The 26056-nt window shown below is 41.7% G+C and overlaps 1 protein-coding gene across 2 annotated transcripts in view; it reads left to right on the forward strand.

The window, feature by feature from the left end:
• The window catches only part of wapl (cohesin release factor wings apart-like), a 148025-nt gene that overhangs the window by 106208 nt on the left and 15761 nt on the right, over positions 1 to 26056 (forward strand). For both annotated transcript variants that reach the window (XM_080279861.1, XM_080279860.1), the window contains 3 exons: positions 7245 to 7485; positions 11113 to 11228; positions 17790 to 17898. In XM_080279861.1, the coding sequence (XP_080135987.1) occupies positions 7245 to 7485; positions 11113 to 11228; positions 17790 to 17898 (466 nt within the window). The remainder of the gene's footprint in view (positions 1 to 7244; positions 7486 to 11112; positions 11229 to 17789; positions 17899 to 26056) is intronic.

Genomic DNA, 26056 nt, shown 5'->3' on the forward strand with positions numbered 1-26056 from the left:
AGGTGAAGCAGCACAAGGTTATGAAGGAGTACATGGGGGATGTGCGTATGGTATGAGGAATGAAGAAGGGGAAAGGATACTCGAGTTTGGAGAGGCAACGGACATGATTGTGTGCAACACATATTTTAGGAAAAGAGAGAGTAGGTTAATTACATATGAGTCTGGGGAAAATAGCAGTCAGATAGATTATTTTCTGGTTAGGAGGGCTGATAGGAGGTTAGTGAGGGATGTTAAAGTTATAGGAAATGAGGAGTGTGTGCAGCAGCAGAAACTATTGATTTGTGATATGGTGTTTAAAGAACGAGTGATGAAAAAGAGGACTTGTGTACCTAGGAGGAAAATATGGAAGCTAAAAAACCAAGTAGTAAGTGATGCCTTCTATAGTGAGATGAGGAGAGTGATGGCTGAACAGGGAGCTGTAGACAGAGGCGTTAATGAACAGTACAGAGCCCTCAAGAACAATCTCTTGAGAGTTACTGATGTAATATTCAGTTGGACAAGAGGACGACCAAGACATAAAGTAACTTGGTGGTGGGATGAGGGTGTAGAAGCTACATTTAAGGAGAAAAGAAGGCTTTTCCGGGAATGGAAGAAGGGTGGTAGCAAAGAGGAATACTTGGGTGCCAAGCTAGAGCTAGAAGAGAGGTATACAGGGCGAGGTCTGAGTCGTAGAGACTTTTACTTGATAACGTAAATCATGGGGAAAGAAAAAATATGATATTTAAGGTGGCAAATCAGATGAAGAGGGATAATCAGGATATTATAGGTGAGCAGTGTGTGAAGAATGATGAAGGAAGGGTTGTGGTGAACAATGAGGATATTAAAGATGCATGGAGAGAGCATTATAGCCGGTTGTTGAATGAGGAGTTTGACTGGGACAGGAAAGGTTTGGAGCCAGCAGATCCAGTGTTTGGCCCTTGGCCTTTGATTGATGCTGCTACTGTGAGTGAGGCAATAGGCAGGATGAAGGTGGGGAAGGCAGCAGGTGTGTCTAGGTTGACTGCCAAAATGTTGAAGGCCTCAGGAGATATAGGGGTGAGGTTAGTCAGTGACCTGATAAATATGATTATTTATGAGTGTGTTGTCCCAGATGATTGGCTGAAGAGTGTAATTGTTAATGTGTATAAAGGGAAGGATGATGCCCTGGAAAGAGGAATTATAGGGGTATAAAGCTTTTAGATCAGATAATGAAGGTAATGGAGAGAGTTTTAGAAGGTATGATTAGAGAAAGAGTGAATATTGATGAGATGCAGTTTGGGTTTATGCCAGGTAGGGGGACCACTGTTGCCATATTCATTGTTCGACAGCTTCAGGAAAAATATAATGGTAAGAGAAGGGATCTTTATTTTGTTTTCGTTGATTTGGAAAAGGCCTTTGACAGAGTGCGTAGAGAGGTGGTGAAGTGGGCAATGAGAAAGCTTGGCTTGGAGGAGTGGCTGGTTAGGGTGGTTATGGCCATGTATGTGGGTGCTCACACCCAGGTGAGAGTGAGTGGAGATTTGAGTGATGAGTTTTCCCTGAATGTTGGTGTGCATCAGGGGTCAGTCTTGAGTCCCATGTTGTTTATCATGGTACTTGAAGCCCTTTCGCGTGACTTTAGAAACGGACTCCCGTGGGAGTTGTTGTATGCTGGTGATTTGGTGTTGATTGCAGAGAATTAAAGGGAGGCGGAGGAAAGGTTTAGGAAGTGGAGAGATGGTATGGGGCAAAAGGGTTTAAGGGTAAATGCAGATAAAACAAAAGTGATGATATCTAGGGTTGGTGGCGGTACTGTCAAAGACAAGGGAGAGTGGCCATGTGCAGTTTGCCGCAAGGGCTTGGAAAGTAATTCCATCTTGTGCGGTGTGTGTGATAAATGGGTGCATAAGAAATGTAGTGGTATCAGAGGTAGACTGCGAGATAATACTGATTTTATGTGTACGGCTTGCCGGGGTGAGCAGGTGGAGATTGTCAGACGTGAAAGGATTGAACTTGCTGGTGAATCTCTTGAGTGTGTGGAAGAGTTTTGTTATTTGGGAGACATGTTGTGTGCTGGAGGTGGGGCTGGAGCTAGCTCTGTGGCTAGGGTGAGAGGTGGTTGGAAGAAGTTCAGGGAGCTCTTGCCTCTCCTGACATTGAGAGGACTCTCCCTACGTGCTAAGGGGTCTTTGTATGCAGCATGTGTTAGGAGTGTAATGCTGTATGGCAGTGAGACCTGGGCAGTGAAGGAGGAAGACATTGGCTGGCTCAGACGTACAGAAATGACAATGATTAGGTGGATGTGCAGTGCGTCCCTGCGTCCAAGGCCTGGAGGGGCTGGGTTTACAATGGAAGAGTTGAGAGGTAGGATGGGACTGGAGTGTATTGTTGTTGTGATGAGGAGAGGTAGATTGGGGTGGTTTGGACATGTGGAGAGGATGGGGGATGATAATTGGGTGAGGAAGGTGAGAAGTGTTAATATTGGGGGTGGGGTTGTGAGGGGTAGACCGAGAAAGACATGGGACGAGGTCATTAAGTGAGACCTTAGGGTTAAGGGACTGAACAGGGAGGCTGCAATGTATCGTGCATAAGGAGAGCCGCCATTAGGTGACCAAGGCCGACACATGCAAGCATGTTGGAGCCTTTAAAAACGAAACGAAACGATATATACATATATATATATATATATATATATATATATATATATATATATATGTATATATATATATAGATATAGATACATATATATATATATATATATATATATGAGGCGTCTAGAGCCAAAGGGGCATCCCCACCAATATACTGGTTTTGAGTTAGGTATGGGAGACAACAGGCTTAACCCTCTTCTCAGTGACAGCACTGGTTGCCATACAAGATTCGGCCTTCTGGACAGTGGTAGAGGGGCTCAAAGTCACATGGGTTTGTCCATGCTGCCGGGCGAACAAATCAGAGCAGGAAGGCATCTAAGCCACACAGCCCAAACCAATCAGCATTCTCACTCTCTGCCACTCCCCCAGAGCAGCCAATCAGCTAGCGTGTGGCCCACCCGGTGTGACGGTGAGGATTCCCTCCCGTGTTCACTGAGGTGTATAATTATTGCGTATTGGATTTTTACCCCATTTATTGTGGATTATTGGTGACAAGATGAGCTGTTGTTATTGGGGTTGAAGGAGGGATGACAAGATGAGTTCATCACATAGTTACAGTGAGGAGGTGGTGCCTATAACCTCTCGTAAGTGTCAGAAGTGTGTGGAGAAGTGGAAAAAGGTAGAAAGGAAGAGGAAAAGAGAGTGGTGAGGGGAGACAGCGGGAGGGGGCGTTGCACCGAGGAGGCAGAGTTGGATGTCGATCTCCTAGATGACGACCCCACCATTAACCTCCCACTACCCCTTCTCAATTTACTTAAGCACTACACTACTTTTTTTTTTTTTTTTTTAGTGTTATTATTTCAATCTATTATGGTAGAGGAAAAATAATAACTGCATTGATTTCAGTTATAGTTGTAAAAAAACGTGAAATTACAGTAATAATTATTCGTTTATTAATATTAAGTGAATTGGAATCTTCAGTTAATAAAGTTTTGTACATTAATACATTCGTTGATGTTTTTTCTGCTATGTTTTTAAATCCCTACAATATGTTATTATGTCCACTTATAAATTGGGGGTTTGGTTTACTGCCTATTTTGTGGTTACGGTTATTATTGTTTTGTTTTTTTTGGCTTTACATGTAGAGCATAGGCGCTGATGATCATTTTGATGTATAAAAGGTTTGTTTATTGCCTTCTGGCTATGACGTTGCCATAATCACAACTTTAAAGCGTCATAACTCAAAAGTACATTTTGGCGCCGATGCCCCTTTGGTTCTAGACGCCTCATATATATATATAGTGCTTTGGTGGACATCTGTGCTGGTAAGGGGTTGGCAATAGCTATCACCTACTTTCAACATAAGATGATCCACCGGTGTACAAAGAGAATAATGAGGAGGATGGATGGTGAACTTGTTGAACAAAAGGCAATGTTGTACTACGTGTGTGTGGATGAGCGAATGAGAAGACAAGTGTTGGATGCAAGAGTGTGGAGAGGGTGGGGGAATGGAGTCTCGGACCATCACTTAGTGATGGCCAAGGAAAAGCTACAAAGAAAATGGTTGAGGAGATGAAAGGGAAGACAGGAGGAAACAGCTCCTGTGAGAAGAGTGGAGAATTTGCAAGATAGTGAGAAAATGGCAGAGTATAAGAGCATAGTGGAAGAAAGATTGGGAAGGTATGAGCTAGAGCAGATGGAAGGGGTGGAAGACGTATGTAAGATATTTACGGAAGAGATAGGCGCAGCGTGTGAGGTGGTTTGTGGAGTGAGGAGGAGATGCAAGGGTGTGCAAGGGACAGCATGGTGGAATGAGAGCTGTGGAATGAAAGAAGAAGGCATATAGAGAATGGTTAGCGAGTAGAGGTATGGGAGAAGATGAGAGAGAGAAGAGGGAGGCATATGTGAGCAGGAGAAGGGTGGTGAAAAGACTGGTGAAGGAGAGTAAGACGAAAGTGGATGAAGAGTTTGGGAGGAATCTGAGTGTGAAATGGAGAGAGATTAAGAAATTGTTTTGGAAGGAGGTAATGAAAGTAAGGCAGTGTGATAGGGGAAATAGTAGGGGAGTGAAAGATAGGAATAATAGATTGTTGGTGGAGAAGAGAAAGAAATTGAGGAGATGGAAGAAGCACTTTGAGGATTTGTTGAATGTATAGAATGACAGCAGTGCGAGTATAAGTGGTTGGGGAATGGCTGGGAGAAGAAGAGATGAGAGGAGGGAGGAAGAGATCAGTAGGGCAGAAGTAGTGGAAGCAATGAAGAATATGAAGTTGGGAAAGGCCCCAGGAATTGATGGTGTGTGTGGTGAAATGCTGAGGTATGGGGGTGAGATTGTTGTGGAGTGGATATGGAAGTTGTGTAGATTGGCTTGGGAAGGGGGAAGGGGAGGACTGGAAATCAGGTATAATTGTTCCTTTGTACTAAGGAAAAGGGGAGAGAGAAGTGTGTGGTCTGAAAGTTAATGTAAACAAAAGTTAAAGTTATGGTGTTTGAGAGGAATGAAGTCACAATGTACAGTGAGGTTGGATGGTGAGGATATGGAGAATGTGAGTGCATTCAAGTACATGGGTAGTGTGATGAGTAAGGATGGAACTTAGAGGGTTGAAGTGCGTGAAAGGGTACAGCAGGGAAGGAAGGTTGTTGGTTCACTGAATTCAGTGATGAGAAATAGGGAGGTGAGTATGGAAGTTAAGAAGTCACTGCATGATAGTATTGTGATCCCTACCCTGACGTATGGAAGCGAGGCGTGGACCTTGCAAGAGGGGAACAAGTCAAGAGTGAGAGCAGTGGAAATGAGTTACTTGAGAAGAGCATGTGGAGTGACATGGAGGCACAGGTTGACGAATGAAGAAGTGAAGGAACGTTGTGGAGTGGATGTGGATGTGGTTGAGAAGATTAGGAGAAATACACTGAGGTGGTTTGGACATGTGGAGAGAATGGAGAATGAAGGACTGACTAAGAGGGTGTATGTACAGTAGGTGAGGTGGAGGGAGGGGTAGACCGAGGATGAGGTGGAGGGATGGAGTTGAGAGGTATATGAGGGAGGGGGTGGTGAGTTGGGGGGAGGATAATCAAATGGTGGGTGACAGAACAACTTGGAGGCGTTTTGTCTGCGGCCACCCTTTGCGGGATTAGGGCATCAGGCTATAGATATATATTTTATATATATATATATATTTATATATATATATATATATATATATATATATATATATATATTTATATATATATATATATATATATATATATATATATATATTTATATATATATATATATATATATATATATATATATATTTATATATATATATATATATATATATATATATATATATATATATATTTATATATATATATATGGAGCCTCTGTGGTACAGTGGTAGAGTGTGCGTTTTGTACACGGATGGGCCAGGGTTCGTTCCCTGCCAGGGTAATAAACTATGGGAGTGTTCACACAGCCACGAACTGCATTGGCGGACACAAGGGGTGCTGTGGTTGGACCAGTGTCGCTTACTGTAAAGTATTCTTGCACCCAGTAGGCTTGCGCGGGCCGATTACACTTGGTGCATAGACTACACTCACATCCAAAACCACTCCAACACTGCAATTACACTTACAAGCACTTCTCACCGTACATACAATCTCTGCCAGACAGCCTAAGCCACTTGGTAGAGATACATTGGCTGTATCGTTCCGACTTTGGTCAGGATAGGCCGGTCCTGCAGTGGATACTCAAACGGCTGATGATGATGATGATGATGATGAAATATATATATATATATATATATATATATATATATATATATTTTTAAGTCAGGATTATGCTTATTGAGGTATTAAGAAGGTTAAATATTAATGTTTCAAGCAATTTGAAACTTTTTATAGGTAGTTGGGTTTGGGAGGGTTAATTAACTTTAGAAAGTGTCTGACACTGTTGCCTATGAGTGATGCTGGGCAGTAAACAGTTAGCAGTATGTAATATTGATTACTGTTGCCTATGAGTGATGCTGGGCAGTAAACAGTTAGCAGTATGTAATATTGATTACTGAATTCCTGCATATGTGGATATAGAATGAAAGTTACATATGTACGGTATATTGCACTGGTACCAGTGTATTTATATGACCAGTTTTGATTTTGATATTGGTTTAAAGATGGTAGGTAAGGGCACTCACTCTCCACTCACTTGATGCAGTGCTGCTTTAGGTGTCTGCTCATTCTTCTCTTCCTTCCTTCCTCTTCTGTCTTTCTTTCCTTCATTCTTTCCCTTTCCTTCTGTTTATGGGTGACTCTGTGCTGTGTGACAAGCCAAATGGTTTCCTGTTCACCAGGAAACCATTTACTCTGCTGGATGGTAACCATATAACCAAATTATGGCACCTGGTGGTTTAGTGGGTAATTAAGGCACTCAAGTCGTATTGAGCCTGTGTAGGTTTATATCCAAGGAGTGGTTGGGGTTTATTGCTCATGTAATGACACTCAGGGATGAGTGAGGCTGACCACTCTCATCTTAAATGTCAGAACCAACTTGCCTAGTCTCGGGCTCCTGCACTCCTCATGGGGCAACATACTGTAGGATTGGATGATGGATGGATGAATTGTAAGAGGTATTTATTTTCCTGATGTCACATTTGTATTCCATGAACTACAGTCGTTCACGAACTTTTATTCATCTCTTCAACTTCACCCTCACAGGTAACCCACCAGAATACAGCCAACCAGGAGTACCTGTTAGAATACCAAGGTGGTGTGTTCCCCGAGAAGCTAATGAGTTTGTACCGTATGTGCCATGTGGAGGTGCCAATTCACTCTACCAATGCTGCTGCCACAACCACAACCAGTTCTGGAAGTACATCCACCTTGGAGTTGCTGGTTCAGACACTTCTCACTACCATTAAAGTCCTCATCAACCTCACTCACAATGCTGGCAAGGAAGGTTCGGACAGTTACACTACTTAAGTTTTGCACGTTATATGTTAAAATAGTTAATGGAATATGCTTTTTAAAGTAATAGCGTTTTTTAAAAAGTTATGGATCGTTTAACTACAAACTCAAGGTTGCTAGCCATAGTTAGGTGGAAGCTGAATTAAGTATAAATTCAGTTTGGTTATTCATTGGTGCCGATTTTACAGATATGACTGCAGTGACCTCATGGTGTGAAGGAGTATGTGAGAATGAGAGGGCAAAGGAAGGAATGTGTATAGTTGTGAGTAAAAGATGGAAGAGGAGCATAAGACAGTATGGATCAGTTGGGTCAAGGATTGTGTGGGTAAAGTTGAAAGTTGGAATACAAATGTGGGCGATTGTGTGTGTGTATGCGCCAACGCAAGATCGTGCTAGAAGAGTGAGAGAAGAGTTCTGGACAAATGTAGAAGTGTGCATGGAAAAGTTTGGAAGGAATGAGAGAGTGTTTTTGATTGGTGATATGAATGGTAAAGTTGGGAATGTGAAGGTGGATGGAATAGTTGGTGAGTGGGGTGTGCCTGCTGAGATAGATGAGAATGGGAGTGCGTTAGTGGACATTTGTACTGGAAGGGGGTTGGTGATAGCCAGTACCCTCTTCAGGCATAAAATGATCCACAGGTATACATGGCGAGTGATGAGAAGGGCGGGTGATGAACTGAATGAATGGAAGGCAATGATTGATTATGTGTGTGTGGATGAAAGGATGCGAAGATGTGTAATGGATTCAAGAGTTTATAGAGGTTGGGGGAGTGGCCTTCCTGACCACTACTTGGTGATGGCCAGAATTAGAATTCAAGTAAGATGGGAGAATAGAAGAAGGGAAAGACGAGAGGAAGGAGTAGTTGCAAGGAGAGTGGAAAGGTTACAAGAGGATGAGAAAAAGGCAGAGTATAAGAGAGAAGTGGAGGAACGATTGGGTAAATATGAATTGGAGCAGATGGGAGACGTGGAAGGTGTGTGTAGGATATTTACAGAAGAAATATGTGCAGCATGTGATGTGGTGTGTGGAAGGAAGAGAAGACGGAGGGGGGTGCAAGGAACAGCGTGGTGGACTGAAGAGGTGAAACAGACTGTGGCTTAAAAGAAGAAAGCATACAATGAATGGATGAGAAATAGGGGAGTGGAAGAAGTTGAGAGGCGGAAGATAGAGTTATATATAGAAAGAAAGAGAGAGGTGAAAAGATTAGTAAGAGAGAGTAAGAAGAGAGTGGATGAGGAATTTGGAAGGAATTTGAGTGTAAAGTGGAGGGACTGTAAGAAAATGTTCTGGAAAGAGGTGAAAAGAGTAAGACAGGGTAGACGTAAAGTTAGCAGGGGAGTGAAAGATAAAAATGGTAGATTACTAGTGGAGAAGGGAGAAAAAGTGAGCAGATGGAGAGAACACTTTAAGGAATTGTTGAACGTAGAGGATGGAAGTAATGTAAGTATAAGTGGCTGGGGAATGGCTGGGAGAAGAAGGGAGGTGAGAAGACAGGAAGAAATCAGTAGGATAGAAGTTGCAGAAGCAGTGAAGAAAGTTAAATTGGGGAAAGCCCCAGGAATTGATGGAGTGTGTGGTGAAATGCTGAAGCATGGGGAAGAGATGGTAGTAGAATGGATGTGGAAGATGTGCAGATTGGCCTGGGAGGAAGGTAGAGTCCCGGAGGATTGGAAGTCAGGTATAATTATTCCCTTGTACAAAGGAAAAGGGGAAAAAGAAGTGTGTGGTAATCATAGGGGCATTTATCTTCTTAGTATAATAGGAAAAGTGTATGGTAGGATACTTATTGACAGAGTTAGAGAAAGAACAGAGAAATTAATTGGAGAAGAACAGAGAGGCTTTAGGAAGGGAAGAGGTTGTGTAGATCAGATATTCATTCTTAGATCTTTAGTGGAAAAGTTTCTAGAGAAGGGAAAGAAGTTGCATGTGGCTTTCATGGATTTGGAGAAAGCATATGACAGAGTGGATAGACAAGGATTGTGGAAAGTGTTAAGAACATATGGAGTAGATGGGAAGTTGTTGAATGCTGTGAAGAGTATGTACGATGGTGCGAAGGCTGCAGTGCATGTGGATGGTGAACTGAGTGAATTTTTCTCTTTGAAAGTTGGGTTGAAACAGGGATGTGTCATGTCTCCATGGTTGTTCAATCTGTACATGGGTGGGGTAATAAAAGAGGTATAAGGTAGGGTAGTGGATGTTGGAGTGGCCCTGGTGAGAGAGGATAGTATTTGGAAACTCCCTGTACTGTTGTTTGCAGATGATACTGTGTTGTTGAGTGAAGACAAAGGGGAGCTGCAAGGCTTGGTAGATGAGTTTGGGAGAGTGTGTAAGAAACGGAATCTAAAGGTGAATGTAGGGAAGAGTAAAGTGATGGTCTTTGAGAGAGGTGAAGTCAGTGAATGCACAGCGAGGTTGGATGGTGAGGAATTGGAAAATGTGAGTACGTTTAAGTACTTGGGTAGTGTGATGAGTAAGGATGGAGATTTGGAGGGTGAAGTGCTTGAAAGGGTACAGAAGGGAAGAAAGGTTGCTGGTTCTTTGAAAGCAGTGATAAGAAATAGGGAAGTGAGCATGGAAGTGAAAAAGTTACTACATGACAGTATTGTGATACCAACTCAAACGTACGGAAGTGAAGCTTGGGCGTTGTTGGAAGGACACAAGTCAAGAGTGAGAGCAGTGGAAATGAGTTATTTAAGAGGAGCAACATAGTACATATAATACATATACATATACATATAATACTCTAGGTGGGGGGGGGGAGGGGCAAGGTAAGTGGATGGCATACTACAGGGGGTGGGGGTGGGGAGAGGCCTGGGGGGGTGGTAAGGGGGTATCGAGGTGGGAGACAGACACCACAAAACAAAGAGGAAAGGCAGAGAGGGAGTACAGGGGTGTGGAGGGTGGGTAGGGGGGATATAATCCTCCCCAGGGAGACAAGGAGGGGGAAAGGGGGGGGGGGGACCATGGTGGCATGATGGAGGATGGGGGATGGGGGATGGGGAGGGAGCAGGAGGCAGTTAGAGGAGAGGGAGGGGGAGAGGAAACAAAGGTATTGGGGTAGAGGAAGGTGGTGAGAGGTCAGTGGGTGATCCTCCCCCCTCCCTGTTCAGGACTTAGTTCTCATTGGTTTGCATCGATATACATAAAGGTTCCTCTATCAATCCTGTTCAGCATCAAGCCAAATTCTGGAAAAGGATCGATTGATCCTATTAGTACTTTAGGGGTTAATGGTCAGATTGTTCAGTCTTGGTGTACAGTGGTTATTTTGACAGATATCCCTTTAAATAGTAGTTTTAATTAAATTTGACACTTCAGCACATGCAGTTTGTTTATCATATAAGATTTGCTTACTGCCCAGTTCATGTTTTGACTAGGTAATACAGGTATTTATTAAGTTAGGGCTTTGGTTCAGGATATTATCTTCTTAATTTCTTAAAAATTCTGTATCTCAGGTGATCTTAATAAATGAAAGATCTTCTGTTTGTAGATTAGTCTATGAAAAAGATGTTAAAAAATTAAATTTAGATTGTATTTTGTTAAAATTGTATGAAGTAGATCAATGCATATCAAGTACTGTAGCTAAGATTATCACTTTTTTTCTTTCTTTTTTTTCAACAGCACTTGGAAGTAAGATACTAGGCAGCCAGCAGGAGGTGTATGACATTACACTCTACTGCCTTCTCATTATGCCAAGATACTTGGAACCTGACCCAAGATTTGAGTTACTTATTCTGGTATGTAAATATTCTCTCAAGGTTAGTGTGGCATGTCTTATCTTTATTTAGCTTGTAGGTAGCCAAACAAGAAAAAAAAAGTTATAGAGATAAAAACTAGGCAGGCTTGTGCGGTTGTATGGAATGTGAAAGTTGTAAATGAAGATATAAGTAGTGAATGTATGTGTCACGGGGGGATATGAAATTATGAATTAATAATGCTGGATGTTACGTGAAAATAGAGACAAGGAATTAACTTGTGAAAATCTAGCAGTAAGTTTTACTTTATGCCAGCTTACCTCGCCGATTCTCTAAAGACGAGAATTTATAAACTTTCTCAACAGTACACAGCAGAGACTAATTACTCATGAGTGTTGTTTGTAGTACTGTCAGCCTCTCGAGAAAGTGACTCCACCCCTGACAATCAATAACTAATGCTAATAATAATAAACAGGTTCTTGCCGGTGCTTAACTCCTGGCTGGCACAACAGATTTAAATTTGATACAAAAGAACTGGCCTAAGTACTAGTTATGAATAATGTAAAGAGTTTGTGCAAACTAGGAGCGGCAACTAAAATAAGCTTAATGTGGAGAAATAAAACACGAGTCCAATTACATTAAGCTCAAAGAAAAGAACTGTAAATTTATTGATTACAATGAAATAAATTTACGTTATATGAATCTCAAAAATGAATTCAAAATAACAAGAAGAATACACTCACTCGCTCATTCAAAAGCTAATTAAACTTAAGGCTAGAAAAATGAACAGAAATACTGGTCAGTGAAGGGGAGCCAAAGCTAAAGTCTGGGCACCAGTGATGAACATCAAAACGCTGCTATTTGCTGTAAGTCTGGTTCGCCAATTCACCGTCTAGGTGGAGATTCAGGAACTTGCTGTACAACGGAGGCGCTGCTCTACACTGGACACAAACGGTCCTATCCTCGAGGTGACTCAAAGCTGACTGACTTCAAACTCGGAAGGGCGGTACGAGCTGGCCTTATTCGCAGGAAGTAGGGCGTGGCCTAACTTCAATGGTCAAGAAACTGGAGCCACTTAGCTGCCTCATCCAGCTGGTACAGCTGAGTCATGTCTTCGAAATGAGCTATGAATGGCTTGATTCGCTCGCCTTCCTTATATGAAGGAAGCTTGATGCGTGGGGTCGCCAGAACATGTGTAGGGAGAGTGCTCATGGAGCTTGGGTTAGCTGCATCAGATGTGTCTGAAGCCAAGGAGTCTTGCTTGAGCTTCAGCATCTCAAGTTCATGTTTCTCACATGCCTTGCGCTCGGCACGTTCGTGTTCTCGCTCGTATTCATGTTCTCTCTCTCGTTCTCTCTCTCTTTGTTCTCGCTCATATTCGCATTGTTCTCGCTCGTGTTCATGTTCTTTCTTGCGTTGTTCGCATTGTTTTTGCTCGTGTTCACGTTGTTCTCGCTCGTATTCAAGTTGAATTTGACTCTCTTCATGGGCATCATTCTCACGTTGCTGCTTGTAACTAAACCAAGAGAGCACGTAATCTTTTATTTGTTGGGGGTCAGTAAGCCCCATATCTTTGGCTTCCAGTACATATATATTAGTAGCCATAATGCTAACTCAACTAAAGCTGAGTAGACTAAAAACTGAGTACTGACTGCTGTTTTGCAGAGAAATGCCAATAATCAAAAGTAAAGAATATAGGCACAGGTTGGTGGTGACCCATTTTATCTAGTTAAACTTGTAAAGAAAGAAAATTTAAAAAGATGCAGCTGACTGGGAAAACTATTACGTAAAATTAATAGAAATGAATCAATAACCACCAGTAAGACAGTGCCTATAGACTTTAATGACAAATACCCAGGTGTGAGTGAGTGAGTATTATCTCATTAATAATTTTAGAGCTAGGAGTTAATATCCTGGAATGGGGTCACCAGATGTCACGGGGGGATGTGAAATTATGAATTAATAATGCTGGATGTTACTTGAAAATAGAGACAAGGAATTAACTGTGAAAATCTAGCAGTAAGTTTTACTTTATGCCAGCTTACTTCGCCGATTCTCTAAAGACGAGAATTTATAAACTTTCTCAACGGTACACAGCAGAGACTAGTTACTCACGAGTGCTGTTTGTAGTACTGTTAGCCTCTCGAGAAAGTGACTCCACCCTGACAATCAATAACTAATGCTAATAATAATAAAACAGGTTCTTGCCAGTGCTTAACTCCTGGCTGGCACAACAGATTTAAATTTGATACAAAAGAACTGGCCTAAGTACTAGTTATGAATAATGTAAAGAGTTTGTGCAAACTAGGAGCGGCAACTAAAATAAGCTTAATGTGGAGAAATAAAACACGAGTCCAATTACATTAAGCTCAAAGAAAAGAACTGTAAATTTATTGATTACAATGAAATAAATTTACGTTATATGAATCTCAAAAATGAATTCAAAATAACAAGGAGAATACACTCACTCACTCATTCAAAAGCTAATTAAACTTAAGGCAAGAAAAACAAACAGAAATACTGTTCAGTGAAGGGGAGCCGAAGCAAAAGTCTGGGCTCCTGTGATGAACATCAAAACGCTGCTATTTGCTGTAAGCCCGGTTCGCCAATTCACCGTCTAGGTGGAGATTCAGGAACTCGCTGCACAATGGAGGCGCTGCTCTACACTGGGCACAAACGGTCCTATCCTCGAGGTGACCCAAAGCTGACTGACTTCAAACTCGGAAGAGAGGTATGAGCTGGCCGTATTCGCAGGAAGTAGGGCGTGGCCTAACTTCAACGGTCAATGGAAAGGTGAACGATATAGGCTCACAATAAATCACTCAGTGAAAGCACTAATGTCGTGGATAAGAATGGTCACTTGTGAAACAGGTGACAAATGTTCTGAAAACCATCCCAATCGAAGTGAATACGAGGACGAATGAACTGAGTGATGCCCAGTGGGAATTCCACTAGAGTTCGTGGTTTTCTCATCACAGTACAATGTCACGAATTTATATAATACACTCGCGCGAATTCGTGACAGTATGCAAGGAGTGGCAGTATGGTGAAGTGGCATTGTTTGACATGATGAAAGGAAGTGAAGTGGACGACTGGGAAGGTGTGATGTGTGAGGCAAGTCGTGAGTGCTCATGTAAGAGGAAACGGAAGAAGAGGACTGTTGGTGAATTGAGGAGATTAATTAATAACTTGGTGAGTTTGGTACAGTACAATAATACCTCTGATGATACGTTTTTTGTTGCGCAGATTCAGCTAACATTGTTAGGAAGTGTGACACCCCTAGTGATGCAGTAAATTTGTGGGTAAAATATCACTTGTGACCACATTTGGTAGAATGTAACACCAGTCAAGCAGGGCAGTACTTCCAAGGTGGATGGAAAGCTGATGACAGGGAGAGCTGGAGCTCCTGTTTCATTAGCTCGTGGGACTAGTTCCCGACCATCCCCCTTTTCTGAACTTTTTCAGTGTTTCAGTAAAACAGAAAGTAGGCCAGCATGCTCTCCAATTCAAGTTTCCCTAACTCTCAGCACCAACCTACATGCACATTACACACTACATTTCCTTTAAAAAAAAAAAAAGACGTATACTAACCAAGCCTTGGAGTCGGCGTCGAGGGGGGAGGGGGCATGAATGCTTCCACCATCTGGCCCTCTCCTGGTGATGACACAACGAGCTGCCTGGAACCATTGTCTGACTCACTTCATTTCTGCAACATTCATGGCCTTTCCTCTAACTTTCCCGCTGTTGAGCACCACCTCTCCCCCTCTAAACCTCACCTTCTCTTCTTAACTGAGACAGGAAAGCTGAAGCCAGAGAGTAGGGAATTTAGAAGAATCAAGTTCAGGAACACAAGAGCAAGATAAGTTGTTGCATACATATACACAACAGCCACCTTTGGCTTTGAAATTAGTATAGAGAAAGTAGGAGGATACAGAAAAGGGTTTGCTGTCAGTTGCCTCAGACAGCTGAGTCTCAGTTAGGAAAAGATTGGATTGAGCCTGTGTAGGTTTATATCCAAGGTATGGTTGAGGTTTATTGCTCATGTAATGCCACTCAGGGATGAGTGAGGCTGATCACTCTCATCTTAAATGTCAGGACCAATTTGCCTCACCCCGGGTACCCCTGCTTCTTGTGGGGCAACGTAGGATTGGATGATGGATGGATCTCTAAACACTTGATCACAATACAAACGCCAGCAAACACTACAAAACACTAAACAGCATCACACTCTCGAACAACACCACACAATCACCCACTGCCATCACAACAACAGACACCATACCCTCAAACAAACAAGCAAACAGTCTTATCAATCACTTTTCACATACAAGTCGTCTAAACCCCCATAATGATGACCAATGTGTCATTTGACGCAAGAGACAGTTCCCTACAGACCCAGACTTCTCACCCTTCACTTACAACCAGACAAAGCACATCATTACCAACTTTAACAGTTTGTGGGCTCCTGGCCTTTGTTCCTTCTTCCATGCATTAAAAAAAAAAAAAAAAAAAAAAAAAAAAAAAAAATCTGACCTGGACAACATTAGCAACATTCACCACACCTTCAACATCTTGGACCACAAGGCATGCAAGCACTCACCAACATATCATACTACAGCTACTCACACAACATAGGTAATACCCAACATTTGGAAGCATGGCACTGTCATCAGTATCCCCAAACCCAACAAAGACCCCACGTTACCGTCCTCACACCGCCCCATCACACTCTTCTGCACCCTCTCCAAAGTCACTGAATGACTGGTATTACAGTTAGTAACACCTTACCCTTAGCCCCACCACAGCATGGTTTTAGGACGCTACTCTCCACAAACACTCTTCTTGCAGACCTTGCACAAAGAGTTTTGATGACATCAATTCAGCTGGGCCACCACACAGAACACTCCTAGTCACACTAGACATTAGCAAAGCTTTTGATACCATCCCCCACCCTAACCTCACAAACAAAATATTCAACACAAACATGCACAGTAACACAAAAGATGGCTGGCATTGTACTTAACAGGGAAATGTGCTCATGTAACATTTGCTGGTCATTTATCGAACATCAGAAACTTCATAAACGGCATCCCTCAAGGATCTGTTTTACCCCCTATACTCCTTATCCTATACATGCACGATATAGTCATACCCCACACACCACAAATACACATAGCTTCCTATGCAGATGACATAACGCTAACATGCACACACCAAATTGCAAACAGCCGCACATTATCCAAACTTCCATCAACACACTGCATGAATGGTTCACTAAAAACAGGCTCAAAATAGTCCCTAATCAAATCTACAGTGACCCTTCCCACAAACTGGACAGTAGAACATAGTCATGCTCCACACATCACCATAAACAACACCTCCCCTGTCCCCCAACCAAAATCCTTGGTGTAACATATGAGGCGTCTAGCGGCAGAGTGACATGCGTCAAAATGGCCGATGGTGAGTTATTCCCGCCAATATGTAGGTGGAGCCTTCTAGATCCGTCATTGTTTGGTCAGTCCTTGTCCGAGGCTTATTGTTTGTTTTTTTAGTTAGTTGTTTTCCGGGGAGGGGCACTAACCCTCCGCCAACCCTTTTAGTCGCCTTTTACGACAAGCAGGGATACTGGGGGAGTATTCTTGAAAAACCCCCCTACCCCCAGGGGTATTGTAACAGTACTAACAATTCATCATCTAACCCAGTGTTGCCCCATGAGGTGTGTAGGATCCTGGGGCAAGGCAAGTTGGTCTTGACATTTCAGATGAGAATGACAAACCTCACTCATCCCTGAGTGGCATTACAGGAGCATTAAACCCCAACCACTCCTTGGATGTAAACCTGCACCAGCTCAATCTGACTGGAGTGCCATAATTACCCACTAAACCACCAGGTGCCATAATTTGGTTATATGGTTACCACCTTGCATAGTAAATGGTTTCCTGGTGTACAGGAAACCATATGGCTTGTCACTCCGTGTAGTGTATAACAATAAATATTTGTCTATCTATCTAATGCCAGACAATAAATATATTTACAATAATAACAGCAAATAGGTTGCAGCAAAATTTCCCTATCAAGCAGTTTCTTTTTTTCTTTTTTCTTTTTTTTCACAAAAACAATTTAGATATCTTTAGCAAAAGGACGGAATGTACAATATGGATAAAGCAATGAAAATGTCAATATTCCATGTGTGGCAGTTTGTATTTGGCAGCAACCACCGTTCATGGCAAAATTACCCCGTTTTACCCTGTTGTAAACAAATACTTGTACAGATTTTTTTTTATATTGTGTTATTTCAAAAAAATCAGTACAGTATTTGAAAACAAATACAGATTTTTTTACATTGTGTTATTTCAAAAACTTGTAATTTGAGCACTCACTCTCATCTTAAATGTCAGGACCAACAGCCTAGCCCCGGGCTCCTACGCTCCTTATGGGGCAACATAGGATTGGATGATGGATGGATGGATGGTAATTTGAGCATGTGTAAAGCAAGAGGTGCCTGTACTTTGTTTCTTTGTTTTCTTTATCCATTCTCACCGTATCCTTAGATGGGAAAAAGGTTCATGGTGTTGGGAAACTAATCTTGAAATTTCTTTGCAGAGTTGCTGTCTTCTTCTTAACCTGGTGGAGCACAGTAAACCCAACCGCACTGTGTTAATGAAAACAAAAGCCCCCGACATTCTGGATGTTGGTGACAACATATTCTCAGGTGGGAACAGAGTGCATTGTCGTGATTCAGGGTTTTCCATTTGGTGCACCCCGTAAACAGATTATCTAAGCATCCTAATGCCCTGATTCCAGTGATGGATTAATTATGTTATTCTTCCTAATATCAGATGATTTTTATTAAGTTTTTAGAGACTTTATTTGGAGGAGCCATCTCCAGCCTTCATTAACCAATTAAGTACCTTTTAGTTCTTCTCTCCTTCAATAAATTGACCTGATAATATCCAGAATAAACCATAAAAACATTATTGTACTAATGGGGTTATGTGTGGTGACCATCATCATCATCATCATCAGTCATCATCATCATCATCGTAATCAGTCATTCTCATCATCATTGTCTATCTATCTGTCTATTGCCAGACGCCAAAATCCCGTAAGGGGTGGCCTTTTGACTTTGAGTTATTGGTTTTACGGGGAGGGGCACTAACCCTCCAACAACTCACTTGTTGACACGTAGGGAGCACATATGGGTTGGCTATATGGTTACCACCCAGCGTTGTAAATGGTTTCCTGGCTTACGGGAAACCATTTGGCTTGTCACTCAATGTAAAGCCACCTGTAAAGGAAAGAAGAGCAATAAGAAGTGACAGGAAAGATGGGAAATATAGGATGAGAGGAGGGCAGGCACAGAAAAAGAATGATAAAGGCTAAGGAAGAAATAGGCAGTGAGTGGATGATGGTCGCCACCACCTACCACCCATCATCATCGTGATTAATAATATATAATAATAGTAATAATAATAATCATCCATTCATTCATTCATTCATTCATCATCTATCCTGTGTTGCCCCATGAGGAATGTAGGAGCCTGGGGCTAGGCAGGTTGGTCCTGACATGTACGATGAGAGTGACCAGCCTCATTAATCTGTGAGAGGCATTACGTGAGCAGTAAACCCCAACTATCCCTTTTATATAAACTTGCCCAGGCTCAGTCCGATTGGAGTGCCTTAATTACCCACTAAACCACCACAAGCCATTATTTGGTTATATGGTTACCACTCAGCATAGTACAGGCAAACCCCAATTTACAATACCCCTAGATGCGATACCCTGGAATGGTGATGTGGGTAGAAATACCACCCTACCCCACCTATCTTAGGCCTGCTCCCGGTTTTGCGGAAGGGTTTTGATACCAATTTTGATGATATTTTAGACTTAAATTTTGTGCTTAGGTTGATTTATAAACTGTTTTTAGACTTAGATTAAGGTGTTTTAGTCATAGGTGGAGTGAACACTGCCATATGGGGTACGGATTTTCGCCCATCAGACGAAGTACAAAACAGTGTGGACGACTAGGTGACTCAGCAAAAGATATTTCATGTGTGACCATTGAACATCTAACCTGTCATGGAATACATAATAAATTTAGATAAATATCAATAATTATGGAAGCCTTAAAGAGTAAATATTTCATTCATTAATGAAAACTGTGACATTGATAAATCATGTACAGTATTTACTTTCGAGCTGTTCAAGGAAAAACGCTTTGAAAATATTAAGGAATTTCTAATTAAATGTTGAAAAATAAGAGAATTGAAAATAAAAGAGCTCAGCAACCAGAACAGTAACAAACAAGACATAAAGAGGGGTCATTAAAAAGGCTATCCTGATCTCATCATCAATCGATAAATCACGTGTTTATGTTTGGGCTGTTTAATGAAAAATGCTTTGAAAATGCAAAGGAATTTCTAAATAAATGTTGGAAAATAAGAGAGAAGAAAATAAAAGAGCTCAGCAACCAGAACAGTAACAAAAACGACATAAAGAGGGGCCATTGAAAATTTTATCCCGATCACATCATCGTTCGATAAATCATTTCATGACATTCTGGCTGTTCAAGGGAAAATGCTTTCAGAATACAAAGGAATATATACATCATCCATCCATCCTTCATCCAATCCTATATTCCCCCATGAGCAGTGTAGGAGCCCAGAGCTAGGTATGTTGGTCTTGACATTTAAGATGGGAGTGAACAGCCTCACTCATCCCTGAGTGGTGTTACGTAAACAGTAAACCCCAACCACCGCATGCATATAAACCTTCACCAGCTCAGTCCAATTGGAGCGTCGTAATTACCCACAAAATCACCAGGTGCCAAAATTTGGTTATATGGTGAGTGGGGGCATCCATCATCCACCCACTTAGTTTAGTGATACCCTGTTTTTGGGGTAGTTCTACATTGACTGGCAAGCCAAATGATTTCTTGTAAACCACGAAAGCATTTACAACGTTGGGTGGTAACCTTATAACCAAGCAACTCATGTTCCCTACATAACAACAAGTGGGTTGGCGGAGGATTAGTGCCCCTTCCCGGAAAACCACTACAGTAAAACCTCGATATAACGGACTTCAATAGACCAGAATTCGCTTTTATCGGACTTGAGGAGCTACTGGACTAAATTCCTATAAATTGGAAGAAGTCCGATAAAGCCAGAAGCAGTCCGGACTGCCTGACCACTTCAGGTATGCTTACCGCAATAAGGTAAATAAAAGACATGTTTATCAGTGTACAGTACAGTATTATTATATATATTGTACCATTTGATTAATGTAGTGAAATTATAACACAGTACACTACCGCAGTGGTAGTCAAAACATTTTAAAAACATTTATACGATCCGGACTTATGTCTGATATATTGGAAAAAGTCGGGATTAGCAGGGGGAAGTCCGGATGTCGCTTTTATTGGAATTTCGCATTTTTTGGACTGGCTTGGGCCCCAATTAGTCTGTTATAGTGAGGTCTTACTGTAATTCAAAATATGAACAAGAAGTCTCGGACTAGGACTGACCCCAAGGTTATGACTAAGGATCGAACAAAGGACTTGGTACGGGTAGCTATGTGGAATGTAAAGGTTGCAAATGATGAGGTGAAAGAAAGAGAGATTATCCAGATGCTTAAGTGTGCAAAGGTGGATGTATGTGGATTAACTGAAACTAAATGGAAAGTTGAGAGTGTGAGAGAATGGGAGTATGGATGGGGTACATGCATGGGAGTAGGTGAGAATGAGAGGGCAAAAGAAGGAGTGTGTATTGTTGTGAGTAACAGATGGAAGGAGAATATAAGAGGGTATGGATCATTTGGCTCAAGGATTGTGTGGGTAAGAGTGAAAGTTAGACTCCAAATGTGGGCAGTTGTGTGCGTGTATGCGCCAACGCAAGATCGTGCAAGCAGAGTGAGACAAGAGTTCTGGACAAATGCGGAAGCATGCATGGAGAAGTCTGAAAGGAATGAGAGAGTGTTTTTGATTGGAGTTATGAATGGAAAAGTAGGGAATATGAAGGTGGATGGAGTAGTTGGTGAGTGGGGTGTGCTTGCAGAGATGGATGAGAATGGCAGTGCTTTAGTGGACATTTGTGCCGGGAGAGGATTGGTGTTGGCTAATACCCTCTTCAGGTGCAAAATGATCCATAGGTTTGTGTGGTGAGTGATGAGAAGGGCGGATGGTGAACCGAATGAAAGGAAGGCAATGATTGATTATGGGTGTGTGGATGAAAGGATGAGAAGGTGTGCAATGGATGCAATAGTATATAGAGGTTGGAGAGTGGACTTTCTGACCACCACTTGGTTGTGGTCAGAATCAAAGTCCAAAGGAAATGGAGAAATAGAAGGGAAGGACAGGAGGAAATAGTTCTTACAAGGAGGGTAGAAATATTACAAGAGGATAGAAAAAAGGCAGAATATAAGAGGGAAGTGGAGGAGCGATTGGGTAAATATAAATTGGAGCAGATGGGGGATGTGGAAGGTGTGTACGAGATATTCACGGAAGAAATTTGTGCAGCATGCAAGTTGATGAGTGAGGTGAAGAGAAAGCGAAAGGGAATGTAGGGAACAGCATGGTGGACAGAGGAGGTGAGAGAGGCTGTGGCACAAAAGAAGAAAGCACATAGTGAGTGGATGAGAAACAGGGGCGTCAAAGAAGTTGAGAGACAGAAGAGAGAGCTATATGTAGAGAGGAAGAGAGAGGGGAAAAGATTAATAAGAAGAGAGTGGATGAGGAATTTGGAAGGAATTTGAGAATAAAGTGAAGGGATGTAAGAAAATGTTCAGGAATGTGGTAAAGAGAGATAGACAGGGTGCCAAAGAAGTTAGTTAGGGAGTGAAAGATATTAATGGTAGATTACTAGTAGAGAAGGGAGAAAAAGTGAGCAGATGGACTGAACACTTAAAGGAATTGTTAAACATAGAGAATGAAAGTAATGCGAGTGTAAATGGCTGGGGAATGGCTGGGTGAAGGAGGGATGTGAGAAGAGGAAGAGGTCAGTAGGATGGAAGTTGTGGAAGAAATGAAGAAAGTCAAAATGGGGAAAACCCCAGGAATTGATGGAGTGCGTGGTAATACTGAAGCATGGGGGAGAGAGAGTAGTAGAATGAATGTGGAAGATGTGCAGATTGGCCTGGGAGGAAGGTAGAGTCCTGGAGGATTGGAAGTCAGGTATAATTTTTCCCCTGTACAAATGAGTTTGGGAGGGTGTGTAAGAAACGGAATCTAAAGGTGAATGTAGGGAAGAGTAAAGTGATGGTCTTTGAGAGAAGTGAAGTCAGATGTCCGGAATCATCTCGGCAGCCCAGGAAGTGTTATCTGTGACTTGTAGGCCTAATGTTTCATTACACTTCTGTATGTTCTCTAATTTCAATATTTTTTCAGATTCAGGTATAGTACTGTATTGATTACAATATTGCACAGTATCATACAGTACAGTAACCACCCCCACCAAATTTACCAGTAATTGTGTAGCCCAGGAACCACTGATACTGTAATGCATTACCCATAAATGTTGCTTGTTAAATCAGTTTCCCTGTTGTTTTTAGCTTTAGGGTTGTGACAGCTCTAGTATGTTTATTCCTCAGCATAATGGTGGGAGGGACTGTCCTGTTTAGCTAAACCTAACCTAACCGAGTTTAACTGTACCTAATAATTTAACCAAACCTAACCTAACCTAAAGTCAGAAAAATACTTAAAAATAAACTGGAGGAATATGAATTGCTAAGGTCTCTTTTATTCGTTTTTGTGTTTAATGTGAAAGAGAGAGTATTGATGCAAACAGTAATATATCCCATTAACCCCTTAATAACCTCCGGCACTGAACAACCCTTTACGGTATCATTGTTAGTGATGTCAAGATAATGTGAGCTATAAAGAAAACTGAACAATTATGGGAAGGAAACGAAGGTCACTGATATGTTTACATGACTCTATGCTACGATTCCCAGCAGTCAGGCGGTCTTTTAATCTCAGATGTTTTCGCTCATTTGGTAAATGCACCGTAACTTTATAAACTTTTCCGTGACTCACAGCGAATCATAGCATGGGTTTAGGAAGCTAAATAACACATTGCTAGGTGATCCTGACGATTATCTTCACATGTTTAAGAAAAATAAATTGATTTCAGAAGAATGGAAAAAACTTACTCTACGTACTCAGAGAGGGATTAAATTTCTTCCATTTTCTTAAAGATGTGAAGATAATCATCTGGCGCACCTAACAATGCCTTATTTAGCTTCCTAAACCCATGCTATGATTCGCTATGATTCACTGGAGAAATTACAAAGTCACGGTGCAATTACCAAGTGGACGAAAACATCTGAGATTAACCGACCCCCTGACTGCTTGGAATCGTAGCGTAGAGTCGTGTAAACATACCAGTGATCTTCGTTCCATTCCCATAATTGTTCACAGTTTTTCATAGCTCACTAATTCAACATCACTGACATCGGTACTGTAAAGGGTTGTTCAATGCCGGAGGTTATTAAGGGGTTACTGGAATACATTACTGTTCCCATCAATACTCACTCTTTCACATGTAAACAACAACAACAACACCAACATAAGAATCAGTGCTAAATGTAAGTTTAACTTTCATCAGAAAGACCTTACCAATTCATATTCCTTCACTTCATTTTATGCAATTTTCCGACTATTTTATTTTGTGTTTGAAAAATGTACTGTAGTACTCACTCCAGACATATTTGTAATAATATAAGTAATGATGAGTTCACCAATACAAGTGATGTACTGAGCTGGTAGGTAATATTCCGTATCATTTCGGCCATCCAGGAAGTGTTATCTGACTTGTAGGCCTACTGTGTCATTACACTTGTATATGTTCACTAATTTATATACATATTTCAATTTCAGGTATAGTACTGTATTGATTGCAGTATTGTACAATATACAGTACTCTCCCCAAACACAGTTGTAATACCGTAAGTGGTGATGACGGTGTTCACCAATATATTTAAGGTACTGAGTGGGTAGGTTTTTGATTATTCGGTAAATCCAATTTCATGTCATCATCCAGGCCCCATAGATGCCGAATAATAGGACTTTTACTGTACCTTGATAATTGAATCAGAATGCTATAAATTGCTCTGTTGACAATACAGAATGAGACATACCCCAGAAAACCATCATTTTTGTGTTTTACTTCCTCTGCTTTTCTAACTGCTGTTTGAAATGCACACAGTTCATTTCCTTTATTTTTCAACACTGCAAAAAGAAACATTTTATATGTGTATTCTTATACACAGGATCAGCATCCAAGGATTTTCCCAGCATTATCTAATTCACTCTTTTCTGAGAAAATCTCAGAAATTTCATTCCACATGTGCCTCCACTGCTGGAATGATGATTAAGAGAGAGAGGGAGAGCAAAACTATGGTAGCCCTTATGGCTAAATTGCCTGTTTGGACTTGTGTAAGCAGTGTTTCAGCAAGTGCTTAACCCCTTAACTGCAGGGCGTCACTTTTGTGACGCTTGGGAGCAAGGAATCATACCGCGGGGCATCACTTTTGTGATTCTGTGTTATTTTGAATTCACCCGGGCTTTCAAGTGGTGGCTTGTATCATCTATCAGTACTGCCAATGTCCAACACTAGTCAGCACTCCTAATCTCATCTGTACTCCCATCCATTGTTGACAATTTAGCCATTTCTCCCCGTTCTTGACTTCCCTCCCTACCTCCCCTCCATTACCCTCTCCTCTCGCCTGCCCGGCCGTGCTACGCTAAGTAAATCTTCCCTGGAATTTTCCACTGATTTCATCCATTGAAATAATCCCCATGCCCTATTCTTATACCAAATAATATATACAAAAAAGAAATAGGGTGATAGTGCCATATACCTGGAATTGGCTAATTATCACCTGACAACACCTCACGTGCACTCGTTCACTAATTTTCGCTGTTTATTTCCCCTTGAAATATGCTGTATAATCTATTCTTATAATAAAAATATATATAAGGAGGGAAGGGAGAAGCCAAAGTGATATTTACATTCACCTGGAACTATCTAATTTATTATGTATGGTAGCTTACTAGTGGAGAAGGGAGAAAAAGTGAGCAGATGGAGAGAACACTTTAAGGAATTGTTGAACATAGAAGATGCAAGTAATGCGAGTATAAGTGGCTGGGAAATGGCTGGGAGAAGGAGGGAGGTGAGAAGACAGGAAGAAATCAGTAGGATAGAAGTTGTGGAAGCAATGAAGAAAGTTCTATCTATCTATCTATTGCCAGACGCCTCAATCCCGTTTGGGGTGGCCACAAACAAATCGCCTCCAAGTCGCCCTGTCCCCTGCCATTTCACTGCCCTGCTCCCAACTCACACCCCCCTTTCTCATATACCTCTCCACCCCATCCCTCCATCTCATCCTCGGCCTCCCCCTCCCTCTTCCCCCCTCCACCTCACTCACATACACTCTCTTCATCAGTCTTTCACCCTCCATCCTCTCCACGTGGCCAAACCACCTCAGTGTGTTCCTCATAACGCTTCCTATCACATCCACATCAACACCACAACGCTCCTTTATATCCTCATTCGTCAGCCTGTTTCTCCATGTGACTCCACAGGCTCCTCTTAAATAACTCATTTCCACTGCTCTCACTCTTGACTTGTGTCCTTCCAACAATGTCCAAGCTTCACTTCCGTACGTTAGAGTTGGTATCACAATACTGTCATGTAGTAACTTTTTCACTTCCATGCTCACTTCCCTTTTTCTTATCACTGCTTTCAAAGAACCAGCAACCTTTCTTCCCTGCTGTACCCTTTCAAGCACTTCACCCTCCAAACCTCCATCCTTACTCATCACACTACCCAAGTACTTAAACGTACTCACATTTTCCAATTCCTCACCATCCAAC

Source organism: Coenobita brevimanus, chromosome 80, assembly GCF_032717465.1.
Source record: "Coenobita brevimanus isolate Jiangsu-jjx chromosome 80, ASM3271746v2, whole genome shotgun sequence".
Classification (NCBI taxonomy): domain Eukaryota; kingdom Metazoa; phylum Arthropoda; class Malacostraca; order Decapoda; family Coenobitidae; genus Coenobita; species Coenobita brevimanus.